The sequence below is a fragment of the Asparagus officinalis genome, chromosome 7 (assembly GCF_001876935.1).
Source record: "Asparagus officinalis chromosome 7, Aspof.V1, whole genome shotgun sequence".
NCBI classification, from domain to species: Eukaryota; Viridiplantae; Streptophyta; class Magnoliopsida; order Asparagales; family Asparagaceae; genus Asparagus; species Asparagus officinalis.
The window spans coordinates 149,568,405-149,587,376 of NC_033800.1; the positions used below are offsets into that span (position 1 = coordinate 149,568,405).

Below are 18,972 nucleotides of genomic sequence, written 5' to 3' on the forward strand. Positions count from 1 at the left end.
ACGAGCGCGAGCCGCCTTTGCTTGACGCCTTTGTATACGCTCTTTGAGAGTAGAACGGGCACTTTTGACCAGAGTTCATTCCTCCGTCGTAAGCTATGCAGAGATGTGATTGGTTTGCCGTTGAGGCAATTGGTTCCCCTTTTGCTTTCTCGACTTTAAGTCCGTATAGTAATGGACTCCGTCGGTTTGTTGCATGGCCTTAGCCAATTGACGAGCGCGGCGCTGGCGCTGTCTCTGGCGAGCCCTCTTCGTCATTATCGGCTGGCCATGATTCAATGACTCTTTAATTGGTGCAGAGTCATTGAGAGCAGAGATGTTGCAGGAAGATTCCTTGGCGATGACTTGGCAAGAATCTTCCTCTGCGGTCTTCATCTGAATTGGAGACTTGGAAACCTTCTTTGAAGAAGAAATCTTCCTGCACTTGCGGGATGAGGAAGATTTTGAGGATGAGGATGACAAGTACTCCTCGAATTTTGCTTGATCGAATTCGTATTCGATCTCTTCAGTGACGATGATTTTGATCGGCTGCGACACTGCGGCCTCGGCAGCGAGGCCGCTGGCTCCCACTGTGGTCGCCAGTTTGTTTTCAGCGAAAGTTGACTCCATTGTCGATTCCATTAAACTTTGATTTGTTTACACGAAATTACAATGAAAATAAAAGAAAATACAACTCTCGAGAAAATAACACAGAAATTGTCTATCAACTCCTGTTTTGTGGGACTTTGCCTGTGCCGTGAGTGCTTTAGCTCGTTGACCACCGATTCAAAGATCGTGAGGGTGTTTAGGGATCTCTCCTTCGTTTATCGAAGTAAAGATTTGAAAACGAATATCTTATCGATGTAAGATGTCCGTTCTTCCAAAGATCAAGTCTGAGCTTAGATCTCTAGGAATCACCGAATGATGCTTGTCAAATGGTGAAAATTCTCTCTTTTTCAAAATCACTGAAAGCTCAAGCCTCCTCTGCTCCAAAATGCTCTCTGTCCTTTATTTCGTGTGTAGGGAGGTATTTATAGGGGTCTCAGTGCACCACAGTTGAAACGGGGGCAAAATAACTGACCGAATGTTTTCTCTTTGGCCGTGCAGTCTACACTACCGCGGCTATTGGCGCGGCAGTATAGGATGCCGCGGCCAAAGAGACGGTTATCAGCACGTTCCATCGTGCTTAAAACCGTTCTCCCACGACCTTTAACCACTTTTTTCGTGGTTTAACTGCTTGTCCACGTCAGCACACGTTCTATTTCTGATACGCCGCCACATGGACTTCAAAAATCATCGAATAACTACCTTACACCATGGGCTGCCGCGCCTTAGCCGCGGCACCATTGGCTGCCGCGCCACAGTGCTGCCTGATGACGTGTATATCGTTCTTCTATGTTGTTTTGAGTGGTGTTTGGACGTCTGTAAGCAATTTTTGACGCCTACATATATCTAATGGCAATAATCGATACTTCTTTACTTTTATTGAAGGTTTTATAAGGAAAATATAGGTCTACTTTTTACAGTAAAAATCTGAAGTCTTAGTTGAGAAGGAAAGCAGTTACTTTATCAAGGTGCTACGAACAAATGGAGGAGGTGAATATACTTCTAATGAATTCAATAAGTATTGTGCAGAAGAAGGAATAAAGTGTGATGTCATGCTAAACGGAAAAACCGAACGATACTTGACATGGAAAGAAACATGCTAAAAGTCAAAGGTATGCCCAATTGTTTTTGGGGTGAAGTTGTCTCATGCACTGTATACTTGTTGAATAGGTCACCAACAAAGCGTGTTGATAAGCTTACTCCTGAAGAAGCATGTACTGATTATAAGCCAAGTATAAGACATCTCAAAGTGTTTGCCTCCATTGCTTATATTCCAGCAGAAAGAAGAAAGAAACTTAATGACAGAGGCGAGAAGACAGTTTTTATTGGCTATAAGTCCGGGGGCTACAAACTCTACAATCCTACTACAAAGAAGGTGATTGTAAGCAGAGATGTTATGTTTGCTAAAGAAGAAGCTTGGAATTGGGATCTAGAAGCACAAAACAATCCACGACGTATTCTCCTTGATATTCTTGAAAACGATATCCCTGTTGCAACTGAAGAAGCACCACCGGCCAATGCTCCTAAAGCTCTAACCCCACAAGTTCCATTAGAAGTTGAAAAATCAAGAAGAAATCGCCAACCATCAGTTCTCTTGAGAGATTATAAAGTAATTCCAGATGATGATGTTGATGCAGATGAAAACATAGTGCACTTTGCAATGTTTGCAAATTGTGAGCCAGTTATGTTTGAAGAGACTATTCGAGATCCTAAGTGGATAAATGCAATGAAAGAAGAGATAAAGACGATAGAGAAGAACGATACGTGGGAGCTTCCTAATATCCTGTAAGGACAAAGCACTTGATATGAAGTGGGTTTTCAAGACAAAGATTAAGGTGAATGGCGAGGTTGAGCGGCAAAAAGCAAGATTGGTGGCGAAATGCTACGAGCAAAAGCCTGATTATGATTACCAAGAGGTATTTTCCGATGTTGCTTGAATTGAAACTGTTAGACTAATAATTATCATGGCTACACAGAAGCATTTGAATATTCATCAGATGGATGTGAAGTCAGCTTTTCTTAATGGGTCACTTGAAGAAGAAGTTTTCATGAAGTAGCCACCTGGATTTGTAAAGAAAGGATGCGAGCATAAAGTATACAAGTTGAGAAAAATACATTATACAGGCTGAACCAGGCGCCGCGAGCTTGGAACAAAAGAATTGATTCTTTCTTTTAAGAAAGTGTATTTCAGAAGTGCCCCTCCGAGCATGCCTTACATGAGAAGATAAACAACTCTGGTGATATACTACTATTATGCCTTTATGTTGATGACTTGATTTTTACGAACAATAATATTAGTATGATTGAATATTTTAAGAAGTGGATGATGCATGAATTTGAGATGACAGATCTTGACTTGATGTCTTATTTTCTCGGCATTGAAGTAGTTCAAGGAGATGATGGGATTTTCATATGTCAAAAAAGGTATTGTGCATAGTTATTGAAGAGGTTTCAAATGTTTGATTGCAATCTTGTTAGAATTCTTGTGTAGGTTGGTACTAAATTATCTCGAGAAGGTGATAGTGCACAAGTTGATCCTACCTATTTCAAGGAAATTGTTGGGAGTTTGAAATATCTCACATGTACAAGGTCAGATATAGCCTATGGGGTTGGTCTAATCAGCAGATATTTGAAGGCCCCTTGCCAATCTCATCTACAAGTTGTAAAGAAAATTATGTGGTATCTAAAGAGGACTTATGATCATGGTTTGTTTTATTCTTCATCTAACAATTATGATGTTGTAGGCTATTCTTATAGTGATTGAAGTGGAAATCATGATGATCGTAAAAGTAATTCTAGCTATGTCTTCAATTTTGGCACCACCATATTTTCATAGTCGTCGAAGAAGCAGTCTATTGTTGCACTCTCACTTGTAAAGCGGAGTATGTAGCAGCTATGTCGAGTGTTTGTCAAGCAATTTGGTTACGTAATGCACTAAGTCAAATTCACATTCAAGTTGAAGGTCCTACAAAATTTTATGTTGACAACAAGTCCGCAATTGATTTGGCAAATAATCCGGTCACTCATGGAAGGAGCAAATATATTCATACTCGTTATAACTTTTACGAGACAACATTGAGAAGAACGAGATCATGTTGATTTATTGCAAGTCTGAAGATCAAGCTGCGGACATCCTCACGAAACCTTTAAAGTTTGAAGCGTTTGTCAAGTTGAAGCATATGATGGGAATGAAAACTTTACAGAATTAGGATTAATGCGGGATGCTGAAGTTAATCCTAATTCTAAAAGGATTTGAGTTAGTTATCTCTAGGAATTATAATCATACTAGAATTCTATTATGAAACACTTTGTAAAGCCTTTTAAATAGGCATTCATGCATCCTTGTACCCAAGAGGAAAAAAAGACAGATATTAAAAAAATCCGGCTACTGTAACTACAGTGCTATAATAACAGAGTTATAAAAAATCTTTTTTATTTGCTTCTCCCACTAAATCTCTCCTCATACATATTATACTTCTATTTGTTTTGCTATTGATTGTTCCAACAGGTAGAAGAAGACGTGGATGCTAAATTAGAAGTAAAACCTTTCTGATTGAAAATATCACTATATTACATCAAATGATACTTTAAATGATCAAACTAGCCTTGGATAAAAGGAAAACAGAAAATAAGCTAAGTTTTTCATAGTAGTTGCTAGCATGCTGATGACTCTACCATAGTTGTTACCTTTTGTTTTGGGAGGTGGGTTTGGGGGTGGAGGGGTGCGTCTCTGTTAACTGCAGCATCTGTTCCCTAGAGAGAAGGCTCTGCCCACGGTTTGTAACACTCCCTGCTAAAAAAGAGAAACTATAAAAGGTGGACATCTCAAGTCAAATAACTCAAAGACATTGCAGTAATCACGAAACTATTTTGATCTGTCGTAAGAGCCATTCCATGACCTTGAGTGTGGCATTGATTCATTGCTATGGTGAATTTGTCGCTGCAAAAGTAACATTTAAGAGAGAACAAGGGAAAGAAAACAGAAACAACGAACAGATAGACAAATAAACTTCACCACTGATGTACCGTTAAATGTATGTGCATTATCTTAAGCTGGTAAGTATGTCAAGCTGAACCTGGGAAAAGGGTTTAGCTATTCATACCAGATAATTTGGCACACAGCACTTCACATATTCAGCGCAATTAATATTCAGCACAGCGGAGTTAAATGATTGACAGCGATCTTAATTGATAACTGGCATATAATAAAATGTTAAAGAATTTCAACTTTTAGAAAGATAATCAAGCACCTACACATAAAAGAACCAGCCAAACGTTAGATATGAGGATGATACGGTACCTCATCGACATAATAAAAAACACAATGAAACTCAGTTGTATACATTTAAAATTTCGAATAATCAAGCACCTACGCATAAAAGAACCACCCAAAATATCCAGAGGAATTAATTGATCAACATTGATCTTAATTGATTACCAGCATATAGTAAGATGTTAAAGACTTTTCACTTGTAGAAAGATAATCAAGCACCTACACATAAAAGAATCACCCAAAAGTTAGATATGAAGATGATAAACAGTACCTCATTGACATAATACAAACACAATTAAACTCAATGGAATACATTTGAATTTTAAATAACCTAACAAAAGTGATAATAATTGGTTTCTTATGAACACATGGAAATATTAGTCATGATTTGACTTATATTTTGTTGTATCCTACCTGAATTCTTACCTTGTTTTATATTAAATATATTATTATTTTTCCCTTATCTATTATATTACATGCAAAACACGACTTCGACGGTCTTTTCTAACAAAAAAATATAACTTTCACATGTTTTATACAATTATTTTGTATTTTTTTCCGCAAAGCAGAAACTTAGCCATAATAAAGTAAATGACGATATATGTACAGTTACAGTAAACCTTTATACAATCGTGTCCTTGTGTCTAGACATTGGAGAACTTACATGTTTGGTACCTTTGGTTGCAGATGTAAAGGCATGCAAAAAGGTTACTGCGTGACCTGTTAGTCGTTCATCTTGTCCTCTGTGCTTAGGAATCAAGGTTTCTGTACAACAAAACCAGAAACCGACATGTTTTAGGGATTTGAGACAGTCTAGATCTCAATCTTCATGCCGATATGATATTCACATCAACCAGAAGCCAACTTGTTCCAGGGTTTTGAGACAACCTAGATCTCAATCTTCATGCCAGCGCAGTATTCACATCAACCAAAAACCAAAACGTTCACGGGATTTGAGACAATCTAGATCTCAATCTCCATGCCAACGTTGTATTCACATCAAGTTGAAGTACCTGGAGAGCGATCATTAGTCTCAATATTCTGTAATTATTAACCTGGGTATCAATATTGTGGTACAGATATTTTTCAATAGGATCACATTAGCATGCTAAAAATATGAGTTTTCAGACCGATCAGTCGACCGATGACATAGCATCAGTCGACCGACCAACGGTCAGAAGCCCAGTAATGACTAGTTTTTGGGCTGTTTTGCTATAGAGGCTATATATATGGCTCATAACTCATTTGTTTCACTAAGAAGGTTTACAAAATAGTTTTGACAGTTTGTTTTAATGGTTTTTGAGAAAAATCAAGTTTGTTTTATCACTTTATGTGAAGAGAGTTTCACAAAAAGGAGAATCGAAATTTCATCCTTGAGGAGTTTAACCTCAATTCTTCATCCCTCTTTGTTTAGAGAAGTTTATCTAAACTCCATTATCTAGCTTATTTTTCTTTTTGATTCTTATATATATTTGCTAGATTAATTTGAGTTTAATTTTCGTTATACTCATTGTTTATATACACAACCACTTGAGCTTGAGTATTTCACATATCGTATATTTGGGTTGTGGGGTTGTATCGTTGAGTGAGCTTAAATTTCGTTCTCAACTTGTTTAGAGAACAAATCTTTACTTGCACATATTGTTGTAACGCGTTGGAATGCACAAGAACACTTAGAGAAGTGGTTGGGAGAAGAACGTGATCAATTCCAAGAGGAGTGGTTTGGTTGTAAAAGCCTAATGAGAGGTAGTAATTCCAAACATTTGAGAAAGGTGACACAGGTCAGCCAACACTTAGAGAAGTGTATTGTGTGATTGTCAACGTGTATATTGCAAAAGTTTTCGGAGAGCTTGGGAAACCAATTCTGTAGTTATTTGTGTTGTGGTTAGTGGAGAATCTCCTCGAGGGTGAGGAGCGGAGACGTAGGTCGAGGATTGACCGAACTCCGTGATCATATTGCTGGTTTGTGTTTGGCATTGACACACTTATTCTTGTGTATATTTTCATATCGCCTATTGTCTCATGTTTATATTGATCTTTGTTTAATTCTATATCCTTGCATATATCTCTTGTATACATCATTCCTATAAAGTTTAGCTTGTTTGATGCTAGCTAATCATCTATCCCCTTGGGGGGGAACTTATCGTAAGATTACTACATCACGTTTAGAGATGTAAATGACACCAGAAAGGGAAAAATACACATATATGAGATAGAAAATCAAGTAAATTTGTATTTTCATATTAATAAGAGTTGACACATTTTTCATAAATACTTAACTCGAATAGCGAGAAGCAAATACATAACGTTTATTGATTTGATCTCTCAATATCCAAGAGCCTCCATGAAAACTCAGAATACAAATTTCACAAAATATACCAGAAATCCAATAGTAATAATCAAATAATGGATATTTAATTATTTATTTTGCATTAATATTTTTGTTGGTGCTCGTAACGGAATTTTTATATCCATACAAGATGTTGGTTGTGAGTGCAAGTTGTGCATAATTTCAGCCCCAACGCAGAAATCAAACATGCTTCATTGTATGCGATTGATGCAACTCTATAACAAGTCTAATCACTACATATGTTACTGCTTGTGCTTTTCAAAAAAAATGATTGAAATGCGCAAAGTGACAAATCTTTATTCGCTGCAAGCACTGATAAGAATCTTATGCAAAATAAAGTCGGCATGCTCTTGAATAACTTGTTGAACAGACCACAGGAAGAGAGAGAGAGGACATTGCAGACAATGGAACTGAGCTAGGCCAAGGTCAGGCCCCCGATAAGCACTACAGCCTACATCTAAGAGGCTGCAGCGCAGGCCTAACCATTCCATGACCAACACATTGTCCAAGTCTCAACATGACTACATGAATGAATCTTGCGCAGGCAGGCCAGCCACTCCCGATCATATCCACAGGCTAAGCACACCCGATCACAGTGCCACATAACTCCACCCAGAGTATAAGGTGCTGATCGCGCTGCAGTCGTGCACAGGAGACATGCAGCATGATGTGTCTTATTATCAGAATACTGTAATAATGGGGAAATACTGGTGATTTGTAATCTTTTTGATATATTGTATGCTGCATTTCTCAAGAAAGAATTGCATGCATTGAAAATGTTCATATCCCAAAGGTGAAAAGAGCAGATTGCACATCAAGCACCAGACAGAAGAACGTTATGTATATATTGAGAAAGTAAGACTTTCATGATTCCATAATTAGGCACTTAAACAAGTGAAAATTATTGGTCATAAATGTTATATTCATTGAAAATTGAACTGTGTTAAATGCACAGTGGTAGACAACCTAGCACTTGAGTTATTGAAGTTAGATAAACACAAGAGTTAATACACATCATTAATAAAATGGGTAACCTCTCTAACTTTCATAGAAACCAACAAGGATTCAAAATTTGAATTTCCGTATGCAGAACTCCAATTAGAATCAACAAGAGCCAACAAATTCATCTGGACAAAAAAAAGTTGATGGAAGGAGCCAAAGACAAAAAAAAAACATCCAGACAAGATATGTATTTTTTGGTGATAAATTACATGTGTGGTTGTGAAGGAGTTCTAGTCTCTACAGTTAGTATTGGTTGGAGACTATAAGTAATTAAGAATCACTATTGAGATGAGAACGATAAAAAAACAACAAGAGAAATGTAAGGAATCTTCTCTTAGAAATATTTGCGGCGGTCATTGGAAAGATGAAATAATATCCTTTAAGGATACCTAGATCAAGACAGTAGTCCACATCTTCTTTAAGATAACAACTTATCCTCCATCTTCATCTTCCGAGCTCCTTCAACCGTCATAAGGTTAAATGTCGGATGAATTATAGTGGTCAATTGCTAATTCATTTTCTGATCATAGAAAACAATACATCATGCAATGAATAAATTCAGAACGAACGACAGGCAAGCAGATCTTCAAGGATGAACCTAGAGAACAGATAAATCCCATTAAAAGGATTGATTTCTGCTAGTCAATTATAAGACATTTAATTACCATGATTAGATTCAATGCTAAACAATAGATCTAAGATTCTAAAGTATTTAATTGATTATCCACATTGTTGTGTGCCCATCTACTAGTTTTAGAAGGCTAAATATCGGAAGAAAAAAGAAACCCCCAACTTTAAAGATTTTTTCAGAAAACCTACCTAACAACTTTAACCACAATTTTCACATGAGCGGGCAAAATTACGTTGGGGGGAATTTTTGCCGGAGAAAATTGCAGTTCACACTTTTAGAGGGGTTTCCGATAAAAACTTAAAAGTTAAAAGGGGGTTTTCTAAGAAGAAATTTTCTAAACAAACACATTCACATTTTTTTTAAATCGACCCCCTTGAGTTTTTTTTACAAAAATCAATCCATTTTTTTTAATCCGGTTCCTAAATAATTGGGATTGTCAACCCCGACTATTTAGGTGGTTGCTAAACCCCAATTACAACCCTAAATCCTAACATTCTATACACTAAATAGTCGGGATTGACAACCCCGACTATTTAGGAACCGGATTAAAAAAATGGATCGATTTTTGTAAAAAAAACTGTTGATATTAGTTGGCCCAAAGGATGTTGATGGCCTGTTACCTAAAAGCCCAGTTCCCAACTACATTTACCCTAGCCCCCTCTATTCCTCTCTCCTATCCGATGGTACTCAATCTCTTCCCATTCTTCGTGTTCTGATGGTCGCCGCTTGGAGTCTCATCTCCCATCTCTATAGGACGGCTTCTACCATTCGAAACCCTAGCCTCTCTCCCGTGTCGGCTGCCCCCTTCTCTATATAAGTCAAGGGTTGGTAGTAGCTCGAGGAGAGAAGGAAGAAGAGACAGTGACGAGATCTTGAGCTTTGAGCTCCTCTGCTGTGTGCGATCCTCTCCTCTCTTCTGTGAGCTTTGTGCTCCTGTGAGCTTTGTGCTCTCACCCCCTTTGTGCGATCCCCTTTCCTCTTTGTGAGTGACTGAAGGAGAAATTAGTGAGCTCTCTCTTTGTGTTCTTGGTGGTGCACTGCTGAGAAGAACAGTGACTGATTGAGCAGACTTCTGAGCCAAACATCAACGACGATGATCCATAACAGTGGTATCAGAGCGAGGTTGAGTCGTCGCCGCTGCTGGGCTTCGTTGAGCCGTCGGACCTCCGCTGGGCATTCGGTGTAGGCCGCTCAGAACTCCTCCTGCGGCCTTCCGATTGAAACCGTCGCGACCGCCGCTATGTACGTTGAGCCGGCGTATCGTCAGCTGGGCGTTTGTTGAGCCCGGTGGATGGCCGGCAAGGATCGTCGCAGAGCCGCCGCTGGACTGCCGAGCAAGTGGGTAAGGTCGAAACTCTCTACAGTGGGTTTCGCTCAGGTAATCGCTGGTTTTTGTTGAAAAACGGTTCCTGTTGCTTCTGTTTTTTGATCTCGTCTGCATGGTCCCTTTATTTGATGCTATATCAATTGTTCCCCATTTCCACTGTGTTTAATTATGATATTGAAAATTACAGTTAAGCTCTAGCTTTGTTGAAAAATTTTCAGAAACTAAAATTGGTTTGTGCTCGTGCGAAAGAACAAAGGGTCTGAACCCGAGCTTTGTGCTCATCATTATTCCTATTTTGTTTGTGCTAGTTGCTTCGCAAATTTGAAACTTTTTCGGCTATATTTGCATTTTATTTTTTTCTGAAAAATTTTCTGTTATTGTTTGTGCTCGTGTGAAAGAACAAAAAGATTGAAACAAGAACTTTGTGTTCATCGTTCTTCTCATTTGTTCATGCTAGTTGCTTCACACGTTTCGAGCCGGATAATTACCGAAATCAGATTTGTTCGTGCTAGTCGTGGTGATACCATTGTTTGTTTTTCTGTGTGAAGAATGTTTGTTGCTAATCAATATGGTATGGTTCCGTTCAACGGAAAATCTGATTTTAGCATTTGGAAACAAAAAATAAATTAATAAAATACATTTTAATTCAACAGAAGTCTTTTGGGGCTGTTAGTCAGACTTATTTGACTTCTGATACTGAAGAAAAAAGGGCTAAAATGAACAAAAATACTTGTTCCACAATTTATTTGAACTTATCTGACTATGTGCTTAGAAAAGTTAGAATTTTGGAATCTGCTAAAACCCTTTGGGATAAACTTGAAGAACTCTATACTAAAACCTCTTTGCCTAGTAAAATGTTTTTGCTTGAAAAAAATTTCAAATTTAGATTGGATATGTCTAAGGATATTGAGGAGAACCTAGATGTTTTCATAAAACTTATTTTAGATATTAAGTTAACTGGTGATAAACATATAGGCGACTATACTCCTATTACCCTTCTAAATGCTATTCTTGACTCATATAGTGATGTGAAATCTGCTATTAAATATGATAGAGATGAGGTTACCCTTGACATTATGGTCAATGGTCTTAAGAATAAGAAATTAGATTTAAAACATTCTGGGGAAAATAATAATTTTGGTGAGGTTATGCATGTGAGGGGTAGGTCTCAGAATAGGTCTAATAACCAAGAGAATGCTAGTAATAGAGAATCAAGTAGGGAAAAATCCAAAAATAGAAGGGGTAGATCTAAGTTTAGATCTAAAGTTAAAAGATGCTATAACTGTCATGAAACTGATCACTTTATTAGAGATTGTCCTAAGCCTAGGGAAAATCAACAAAATGATCATACTAATATGGCTATCTGTGAGAGCGAAATAGGTAAAATTTTCATAATTAATAATCTATGTGATTATGCATATTTGAACTCTGTGTTATCTGATTCTTTCTGTAAATCAGATTGGTTGGTAGACTCGGGTTGTACTTTTCATATGACTCCTTTTAAAAATATGTTTTCAAACTACAAGAAAATAGAGAATGGCTTTGTGTCAATGGCAAATGAAAAGAAATGCAATGTTTTAGGAATTGGTGATGTATGCCTTAGGTTTTCTTCTGGTTCTATGTTTACTTTGAAGGATGTTAGGCATGTTCCTGATTTACGTTATAACTTGATTTCTTGTGCATCTCTAGAAAATGATGGTTTAGAGGAAAAATGGGGTAAAGGGGTTATGAAAATTCTGAAAGGGTCTCTTGTTATTTTTACTGCTGAAAAACAAAATAACTTGTATGTTTATTATGTTGAACATGTGCTTGGTTTTGTTAACTCTGTGATAAGTGATAAACCTGTTTTATGCCATAATAGATTAGGTCACATGAGAAATAGAAGATTTTGAAATTTTGCATAAATGTGATCACTTTGGTAGTGACAAAGGATCCTCAACAGAGAGGATGAATAGAACTCTCTTAGAGAGGGTGAGGGCTATGTTGATCACATCTGGTCTCTCTAAGAAGTTTTGGGGAAAAGCTGATTGTACTGCAGCCTATTTGATTAATAGGTCTCCCTCTGTTCCCTTAGGAGGGAAATACCCTGAATTTGTGTTCACGGGCAAACATCTTGATTTAAATTTGAGAATTTTCGGGTGTGCTGACTATGTGCATCAAAGGATTGATAAGTTAGAACCTAGATCTAAGAAATGTGTTTTCTTAGGGGCTGTTTGGTTGCACACTTTTTGAGAAAATTTTTCTCAAAACATCTGACAATGGTAAATTTATAATTAAAAGTTTTCCAGAGATTTCTGTAAATTGTGTTTGGTTCAACAAAAAATTTACAGAAATATTTTCTATAAAATATCAAAACCTACCAAATTTTACAAAAAAACAATTTCCTCTCAAAATGAGAGGAAATCACCAGAGAAATCTGACACATACCATATTTAATTAAAAACCTATCAAATCTTGTTATTTTCTATAAAGTTATGAGCTATTTTCTTGTTTTGAACCAAACAAGCAAAGTACAAAAAATAAGAAAATTGGTACTTTTTTATTTCTCAAAACTTTTCTTATAATTTTTTTTAAGAAATACAAGAAAATCATATTTTAGGTGGAAAATATTTCCTATAATTTCTAGAAATTGAACCAAACACCCCCTTAGGATACCCTAAAGGGGTAAAAGGTTATAGACTTTGGAATAAAAGTGAACCGGGGTTTAAGGTAGTGATAAGTAGAGATGTTATTTTTAATGAAAATGAATTTTCTTGTTTACTTTTATCTGTTCCTATTTTTGAAAATGATGCTCTAAATGAGGTAGAGCAAATGAGGTGGAGCAAATGCTTATTATTAATCAACCTGAATCACATCCTGAAGATATAATTATTAAAAATTAAGATGAGATTATTCCTAATAAGGTGGAGCATGATATGCAGAAAATAGATAACATGCATGATTTGAATGATTATCAACTCACTAGGGATAAAAATAAAAGAACCATTAGGAAACCTAAAAGGTATAGAGATTACAATTTGAATAATTATAATATGTCTGAGTTTGCCTTTAATATGTTTGAATCCCTTGAGTGCAATGAACCTAAGACTTATAGAGTTCGGTCCTTTGTGGACTTGGCATTGAATTTCGACTTTGGGTAAATTTTTTCCCCTTTGCTTTGTGTGTTGCCTTTGTGGCCTATTAACTTTGCTTTGTGCTTGTTAGTAGCTTTGTGGTTTTTTCCCTTTGAACTCGATGACCGTTTGGTAGAGTTCGGTCCTTTGTGGACTTAGTATGCTTGGTGATCTTACCCCAATCTTTGTGATCTGAGTTTACTTTGTGTATTCTCTTCCATTGCTTGTATCTTCTTTGTGATCATACAGGGATCTGAGTTTACTTTGTGTATTCTCTTCCATTGCTTGTATCTTCTTTGTGATCATACAGGTAATGGTTTGGCGATGATGAGTTTTGTGTATTCTCTTCCATTGCTTGTATCTTCTTTGTGATCATACAGGTAATGGTTTGGCGATGATGAGTCTTGTAGTTCCGTGTTTTTTCTATGCACTACCTTGGGTCAAAGGTGGAGATTGTTGATATTAGTTGGCCCAAAGGCCTGTTGATGGCCTGTTACCTAAAAGCCCAGTTCCCCACTACATTTTCCCTAGCCCCCTCTATTCCTCTCTCCTACCTGATGGTACTCAATCCCTTCCCATTCTTCGTGTTCTGATGGACACCACTTGGAGTCCCATCTCCCATCCCTGTAGGACGGCTCCTACCATTCGAAACCCTAGCCTCTCTCTCGTGTCGGCTGCCCCATTCTCTATATAAGTCAAGGGTTGCTAGTAGCTCGAGGAGAGAAGGAAGAAGAGACTGTGACGAGATCTTGAGCTTTGAGCTCCTCTGCTGTGTGCGATCCTCTCCTCTCTTCTGTGAGCTTTGTGCTCCTGTGAGCTTTGTGCTCTCACCCCCTTTGTGCGATCCCCTTTCCTCTTTGTGAGTGACTGAAGGAGAAAATCAGTGAGCTCTCTCTTTGTGTTCTTGGTGGTGCACTGCTGAGAAGAACAGTGATTGATTGAGCAGGCTTCTGAGCCAAACATCAACGACGACGATCCATAACAAAAACTCAAGGGGGTCAATTTTTTTTAAAAAAATGTGAATGTGTTTGTTTAGAAAATTTCTTCAGTTTTCTAACGACCCATAAACTTAAGGCGGTTATCCGATACTTTGAAAGTTATGGGGTCATCTGATAACCGTCCAAAGTTCAGGGGTTTTCTGATATTAGCCTTTGTAGAACTCTGGATAGACACCAAATAATCAAAACCACTTAAGAAACTATAGACTAAAAGAAGAGACCCCAAACTGGCATTAAGGCACCAACCTTGCTAACTTACAACCAGATCACATCAAATGAACCTTTTTTCTTCCCCTTCCCAATTTCACTATTTCACATTTCTAATCGGGTATCAAGGAAACATAAACATCGAAATCAATCCGATCTCCATCGCAAATTAGTACTAAAGCCAGAGAGAAATCATTAACAAGCAAACCCAAAATCCTAAAAAAAAATTAAAAAAAAAGACAAAATGGAGAAGGAAAAAATCTGAGAAATCGAGAAGAAAACCTTGAGAATCCGGTAGCACATCACCTTGGCCATCCCCGCCGCGTGCTTCTCCCTCAAATCGCCCGCAATAAGGCTGAGATCAGCGATCACCGGCTTCGAATTATAAACCAACTCAACCAAAAACTCATCATAGATCTTCACCGTCTCCAGGGTCCCAGCGGGGCCCTTCTCCTCCTCCTCCTCCTCCTTCAGCCTCGACCGGAGCTGCTCGAGGATCGAACGGCCCCCGTTCTCGCTTCCCGAGGTTTCTGCTACCGGGCTCCATTAGGGTTTCTAATCTCTAGGGTTTGTGGATTTGTAGGCTTCGGGGAGATGGATGGGGGGTTTTTAAGTTTGGAATTGGCGCCGGTTCTGCTGAGGATTTTTTTTTTTCTTTCTATTTTTGGAAGCTCGCGTTCGAAAAGTGCTTGCTCGCTCAGGCACCGTTTGGCAAAGGGTTAAGGAAGAGGGATTAAGGAGAAGGGTTAACTTAGTTAATCCATTGTGAAGGGTTAAAAATATTCTAATTCCGTTTGGATTCGCTAGTTAAGACAAGGGGTTAAGACTTTTGTGTTTGGCAAATAAAGAAGGGATAAGAAGATTAATCTCATTAATTTTTTAAAAAATACCACTTTCGCCCTTACTGAAAATTTATAACTAATTGCCTCATTAATATCTTTTTTGCGTTATTTATCTTCTGAGCAATTTCAAAGATTTGAAGCGCTAATATGTAATTTAGTTGAGACACGAGGGATAAATATTTTTTTGAAATAACGCTAAAATGACAATTTGGTATTATTCAATAAATGATTGTTCAGAAGGAAAATTAAAATAAATCATCATTTCACATTATTTCAGCTGCTAAAGAGAGATAATGAGCTAACAAAATATTATATGGTTTCTTCTCTATCAATAAAACTGGCAAAAAAATGATTATTCAATAAAAAATATATTTGATTATTCAAGGAAAAAACAATCCACCCAATAGATCTGTATAAAACTATAAGTTTTGCTCATATAAAAATAGTAAAAGACATAATTCAACCTCCTTATACTTCAATATTCGACAACTACATATTTCAATTATTCCAAAGCTGTAAAGCAATCCTGTTGCGAAGCTGCTCACCCCTTAAACTTTCATCTGCACCAACCATGTATTGGGGGTCTTCTTCCTCCTCCACCTCATCTTCATCCTCATTCATCTCTAATCCATTAAGCATATTAAAGTATTTATCATTTCCCTGATGCCTTGCAATAAAATTATGAAGAACACAACAAGCTACAACGATTTTGACTTGAGTTTTATAAGGAAATGGAGCAGCAACTTTCAAAATTTTGAATCTTTGCTTTAAAATTCCCCATGCTTTTTCTACTGCATTACGTAGTTGTGCATGTCTATGATTATATTTGTCTTTAGTATCTCGATAGGCTCTGGTTGTCCTGTTTGCAAAATCTCCAAGATGATAGCGTGATCCACGATATGGGGCGATAAATTTTGAAGTATTAGCATATCCTGAGTCAACTAAGTAAAAGTGACCTACATATTTAAAATTATCTGACTTTAATACCAATTGATTTTTTAAAAAAAGAGAAGGAAAAATATTAAAATTTACCTTCAGGAACATTAAATTTACCATCTTCCAGTGTTGCACGAAGTACTGACATATCAGATGCTGATCCCTCCCATCCAGCAGCCACATAAAGAAAAGTATGATCAAAGGAGTACGCTGCCATTACATTTTGAGATATGAAATTCTTTCGATTACGATACCTGTTGTGTTTCTTTTTCTTCACAATTACAGGAATATGAGATCCATCAATTGCTCCCAATGCTTTCTGCAAATATAAAAATGTATAAGGTTCTAATGTATAGAAACATACACACAGACACATTAAAAAGCCGGTGAAAAAAATATATGCATTTAGCTCTACCTTGAAATATGGGAAGAAATTGGGATTCTCTCGAATCTTAGGATGAACGTCTACGTCAGCCGTTGGAAGCTGGATATAATCTTGTTTCAAAGATAAAATAGCATTAAGCACGTTATTATAATGCCTGCTAATAGTCTCTCCTGAATGTTGAAATATCTCAGCTAATACTCGATTTGAAAGGGCATGCGAAATTCCGTAGAGAAATATACAAAGTTGTTCATTGCAGCTTAAATATCTAGTTGGCCTTAAAGCATTCTTCTCAATTAGAACATTTTTAAGCAAAAGAATTGCCTCAGAACTCATTCGAAAACAAGAATATGAACGATCAGGATGTCCAGCCAACATATCTTCTACAAGCATATGACCAGAGAATGGTCTAGTTCGACATGGTCGAGGAACCTGCTTCATCACATTTGATTGATGAATGATGCTCGTAATCATCTCGTTCCACATGTACTCATCACCATCTTCATCATTCAAAAGCAACGCCTCTATAAGATCATCTTCATCATCAAGTGCTTCAATATCATCAACACTAAGATTGCTTGCAAAATCTTCGAGAGAGCATGCTTTCAACTAACTTAAAAAAGAAAAATTTAGATCAACTATGTTGTAGAAGAATGGCAGCCAAGATTCAGCAGGCCTTTGTTCAGCAACAAAGAGAGAGATAAATAGAACATAAAATAAATCGAACTGAAATAAAAGTCTCAAATTACGCAGCAACAAACCCCAAGTTAAGATATAGATAAATAGAGGTGGAAATAAACATGTCTTGCGTCCAATAATGACAGTAAGGTTATTAGCTATTTAAGCGTTAGTAGGGCATCTCATACACAAAAGCAAATTGATCAAACTCAAGAAAATAGAGGAGCAACTCACACAATGAAAGACTGCAAACACTGCAAAAGCGAATGACCAACTTTGAATCAACAAAAAACAGGATGGTCTTTTTACAAACAACACAGTACAACTCAGCAGACTCCAACAAGAACTATGAAAACAGAGCCCAAATAAAGCGGACTCAACTCATCAAATCCAAACTAAATCAGCTTCTTTTTCTCTCCCTTCCTAAAATACACACAGAGATCTGCAATGAACTTCACATCGCTTCGTTCGTTCTCGCTTAACCTTAGGAACTAAGAAGCTAACCCATGCACTAATCGCGTATTCCTAGCAGCGTTTAGATCGCTAATATTTTGATCTAACATGCTTGTTGATTTAATACAACTGCTCACAAAAACATTAGTACAAAATACTTTTATTGCACCTTGATTTGAGTTTGACGCATTAGTACAACAATCGCAGAGGCTAAACAAGGCTCGAATTCAATGTGTAACGCGAAACAGTCTCAAAGCTCGACAACGAGCACAAATTCGAAAAAAAAAACCACAACAATCTGAGAGCTATAACGAAGCTCGAAAGCACGTGTAACTCGAAATCAGTCCAAAGCTTCGAGCAACGAGCCACAACAATTTCGAACGAAAAAACCCAACAATCGAGAGCTAACACAAGCTCGAATTCATTGTGTAACTGGAAACAGTCGCAAAGCTCGACAACGTGAGCACAAATTCGACAAAAAACCAGCAACAATGCCGAGCCAGCTAAAGCAAGCTCGAAGCGCACGTGTAACTGAAATCAGTCCGCAAAGCTCGACAACGAGCGCACAAATTCGAACAAAAAACCGCAACAATCGAATTCCGAGCTGAAACAAGCTCGAATCATGTGTACACTGGAAATCAGCACCAAAGCTCGACAACAAAGCACGAAATTCGAACAAAAAAACCCAATAGTCGACAATCAGAAAAGTAGAGCAACTATGATGAAATGGAAGATGAATGCATTGTTTGCTTAAACCAAATTCGTAATGCTGTGATCGAAGAAAATAAAAGATGCTAGGATATGACACATATGCAACATAGCTTCTGGGAACCTGGCATCTCCTTAACTTGCTAGCATCAATTAATGCTGTGCGTTAATGCTTCTGTACAATACTAAATAATCATGAAGTATGCAGGCCAACAAGAAAGCTTCAGCTCTCAGATTAAATCTGAATCCTGATCATTGCGAACAATCTAATGAGAGCTTACAACTATTTAATGTGGATCAATGTTGAGTTTATATATGCCAAATAAATAAAAATCAAAGTTGCAAAGGAGCATAATGACCGTATTTAGGACTTAGAAGCACATTCAAGCGACTACTAAAGCATTTATTGTAAAACATTTTTCTTAATCAGCGTCGAATTTAATTTAACGCTTTGATGTTACATTAGTTTCTATTGGACCATCCAACCTGC

The 18,972-nt window shown here is 37.3% G+C and overlaps 2 protein-coding genes across 11 annotated transcripts in view; both read right to left on the reverse strand.

Moving 5' to 3' along the window:
* LOC109848691 overlaps positions 1-15,178 on the reverse strand; it is an 18,915-nt gene extending 3,737 nt beyond the window's left edge. Inside the window, exons 1-3 of one of the 9 annotated variants that reach the window (XM_020418327.1) lie at positions 14,766-15,178; positions 5,744-5,868; positions 4,270-5,620 (exon numbers count right to left, since the gene is read on the reverse strand). The gene's annotated coding sequence lies outside the window, so the exon portion shown is untranslated. Of the gene's footprint in view, positions 1-4,269; positions 5,869-14,765 lie in introns of all 9 variants that reach the window. The other 8 variants (XM_020418328.1, XM_020418331.1, XM_020418324.1 and 5 more) reach the window with 8 other exon arrangements.
* Positions 15,795-17,132, reverse strand: LOC109850184. 2 transcript variants are annotated; one of them, XM_020420135.1, is made up of 4 exons: positions 16,677-17,132; positions 16,516-16,580; positions 16,358-16,417; positions 15,795-15,948 (listed from the first exon to the last, which is right to left on the reverse strand). In XM_020420135.1, the coding sequence occupies exons 1-3, from the start codon at positions 17,127-17,129 to the stop codon at positions 16,411-16,413; spliced, it is 525 nt and encodes a 174-aa protein (XP_020275724.1). In that variant the 5' UTR covers positions 17,130-17,132; the 3' UTR covers positions 15,795-15,948; positions 16,358-16,410. The 2 variants fall into 2 exon arrangements, with proteins under 2 accessions (XP_020275724.1, XP_020275723.1); XM_020420134.1 differs by lacking the exon at positions 15,795-15,948 and adding an exon at positions 16,140-16,281.

What these genes read in the sequence shown, in the direction of transcription:
- LOC109850184 (XM_020420135.1), bottom strand. Translation starts at nt 17,129, where the DNA reads ATGTGGAACGAGATGATTACGAGCATCATTCATCAATCAAATGTGATG. An exon ending in ATTTCTTCCCATATTTCAAG is followed by an intron (nt 16,581 to 16,676) that starts GTAGAGCTAAAT and finishes TTATATTTGCAG; the next exon opens with AAAGCATTGGGAGCAATTGA.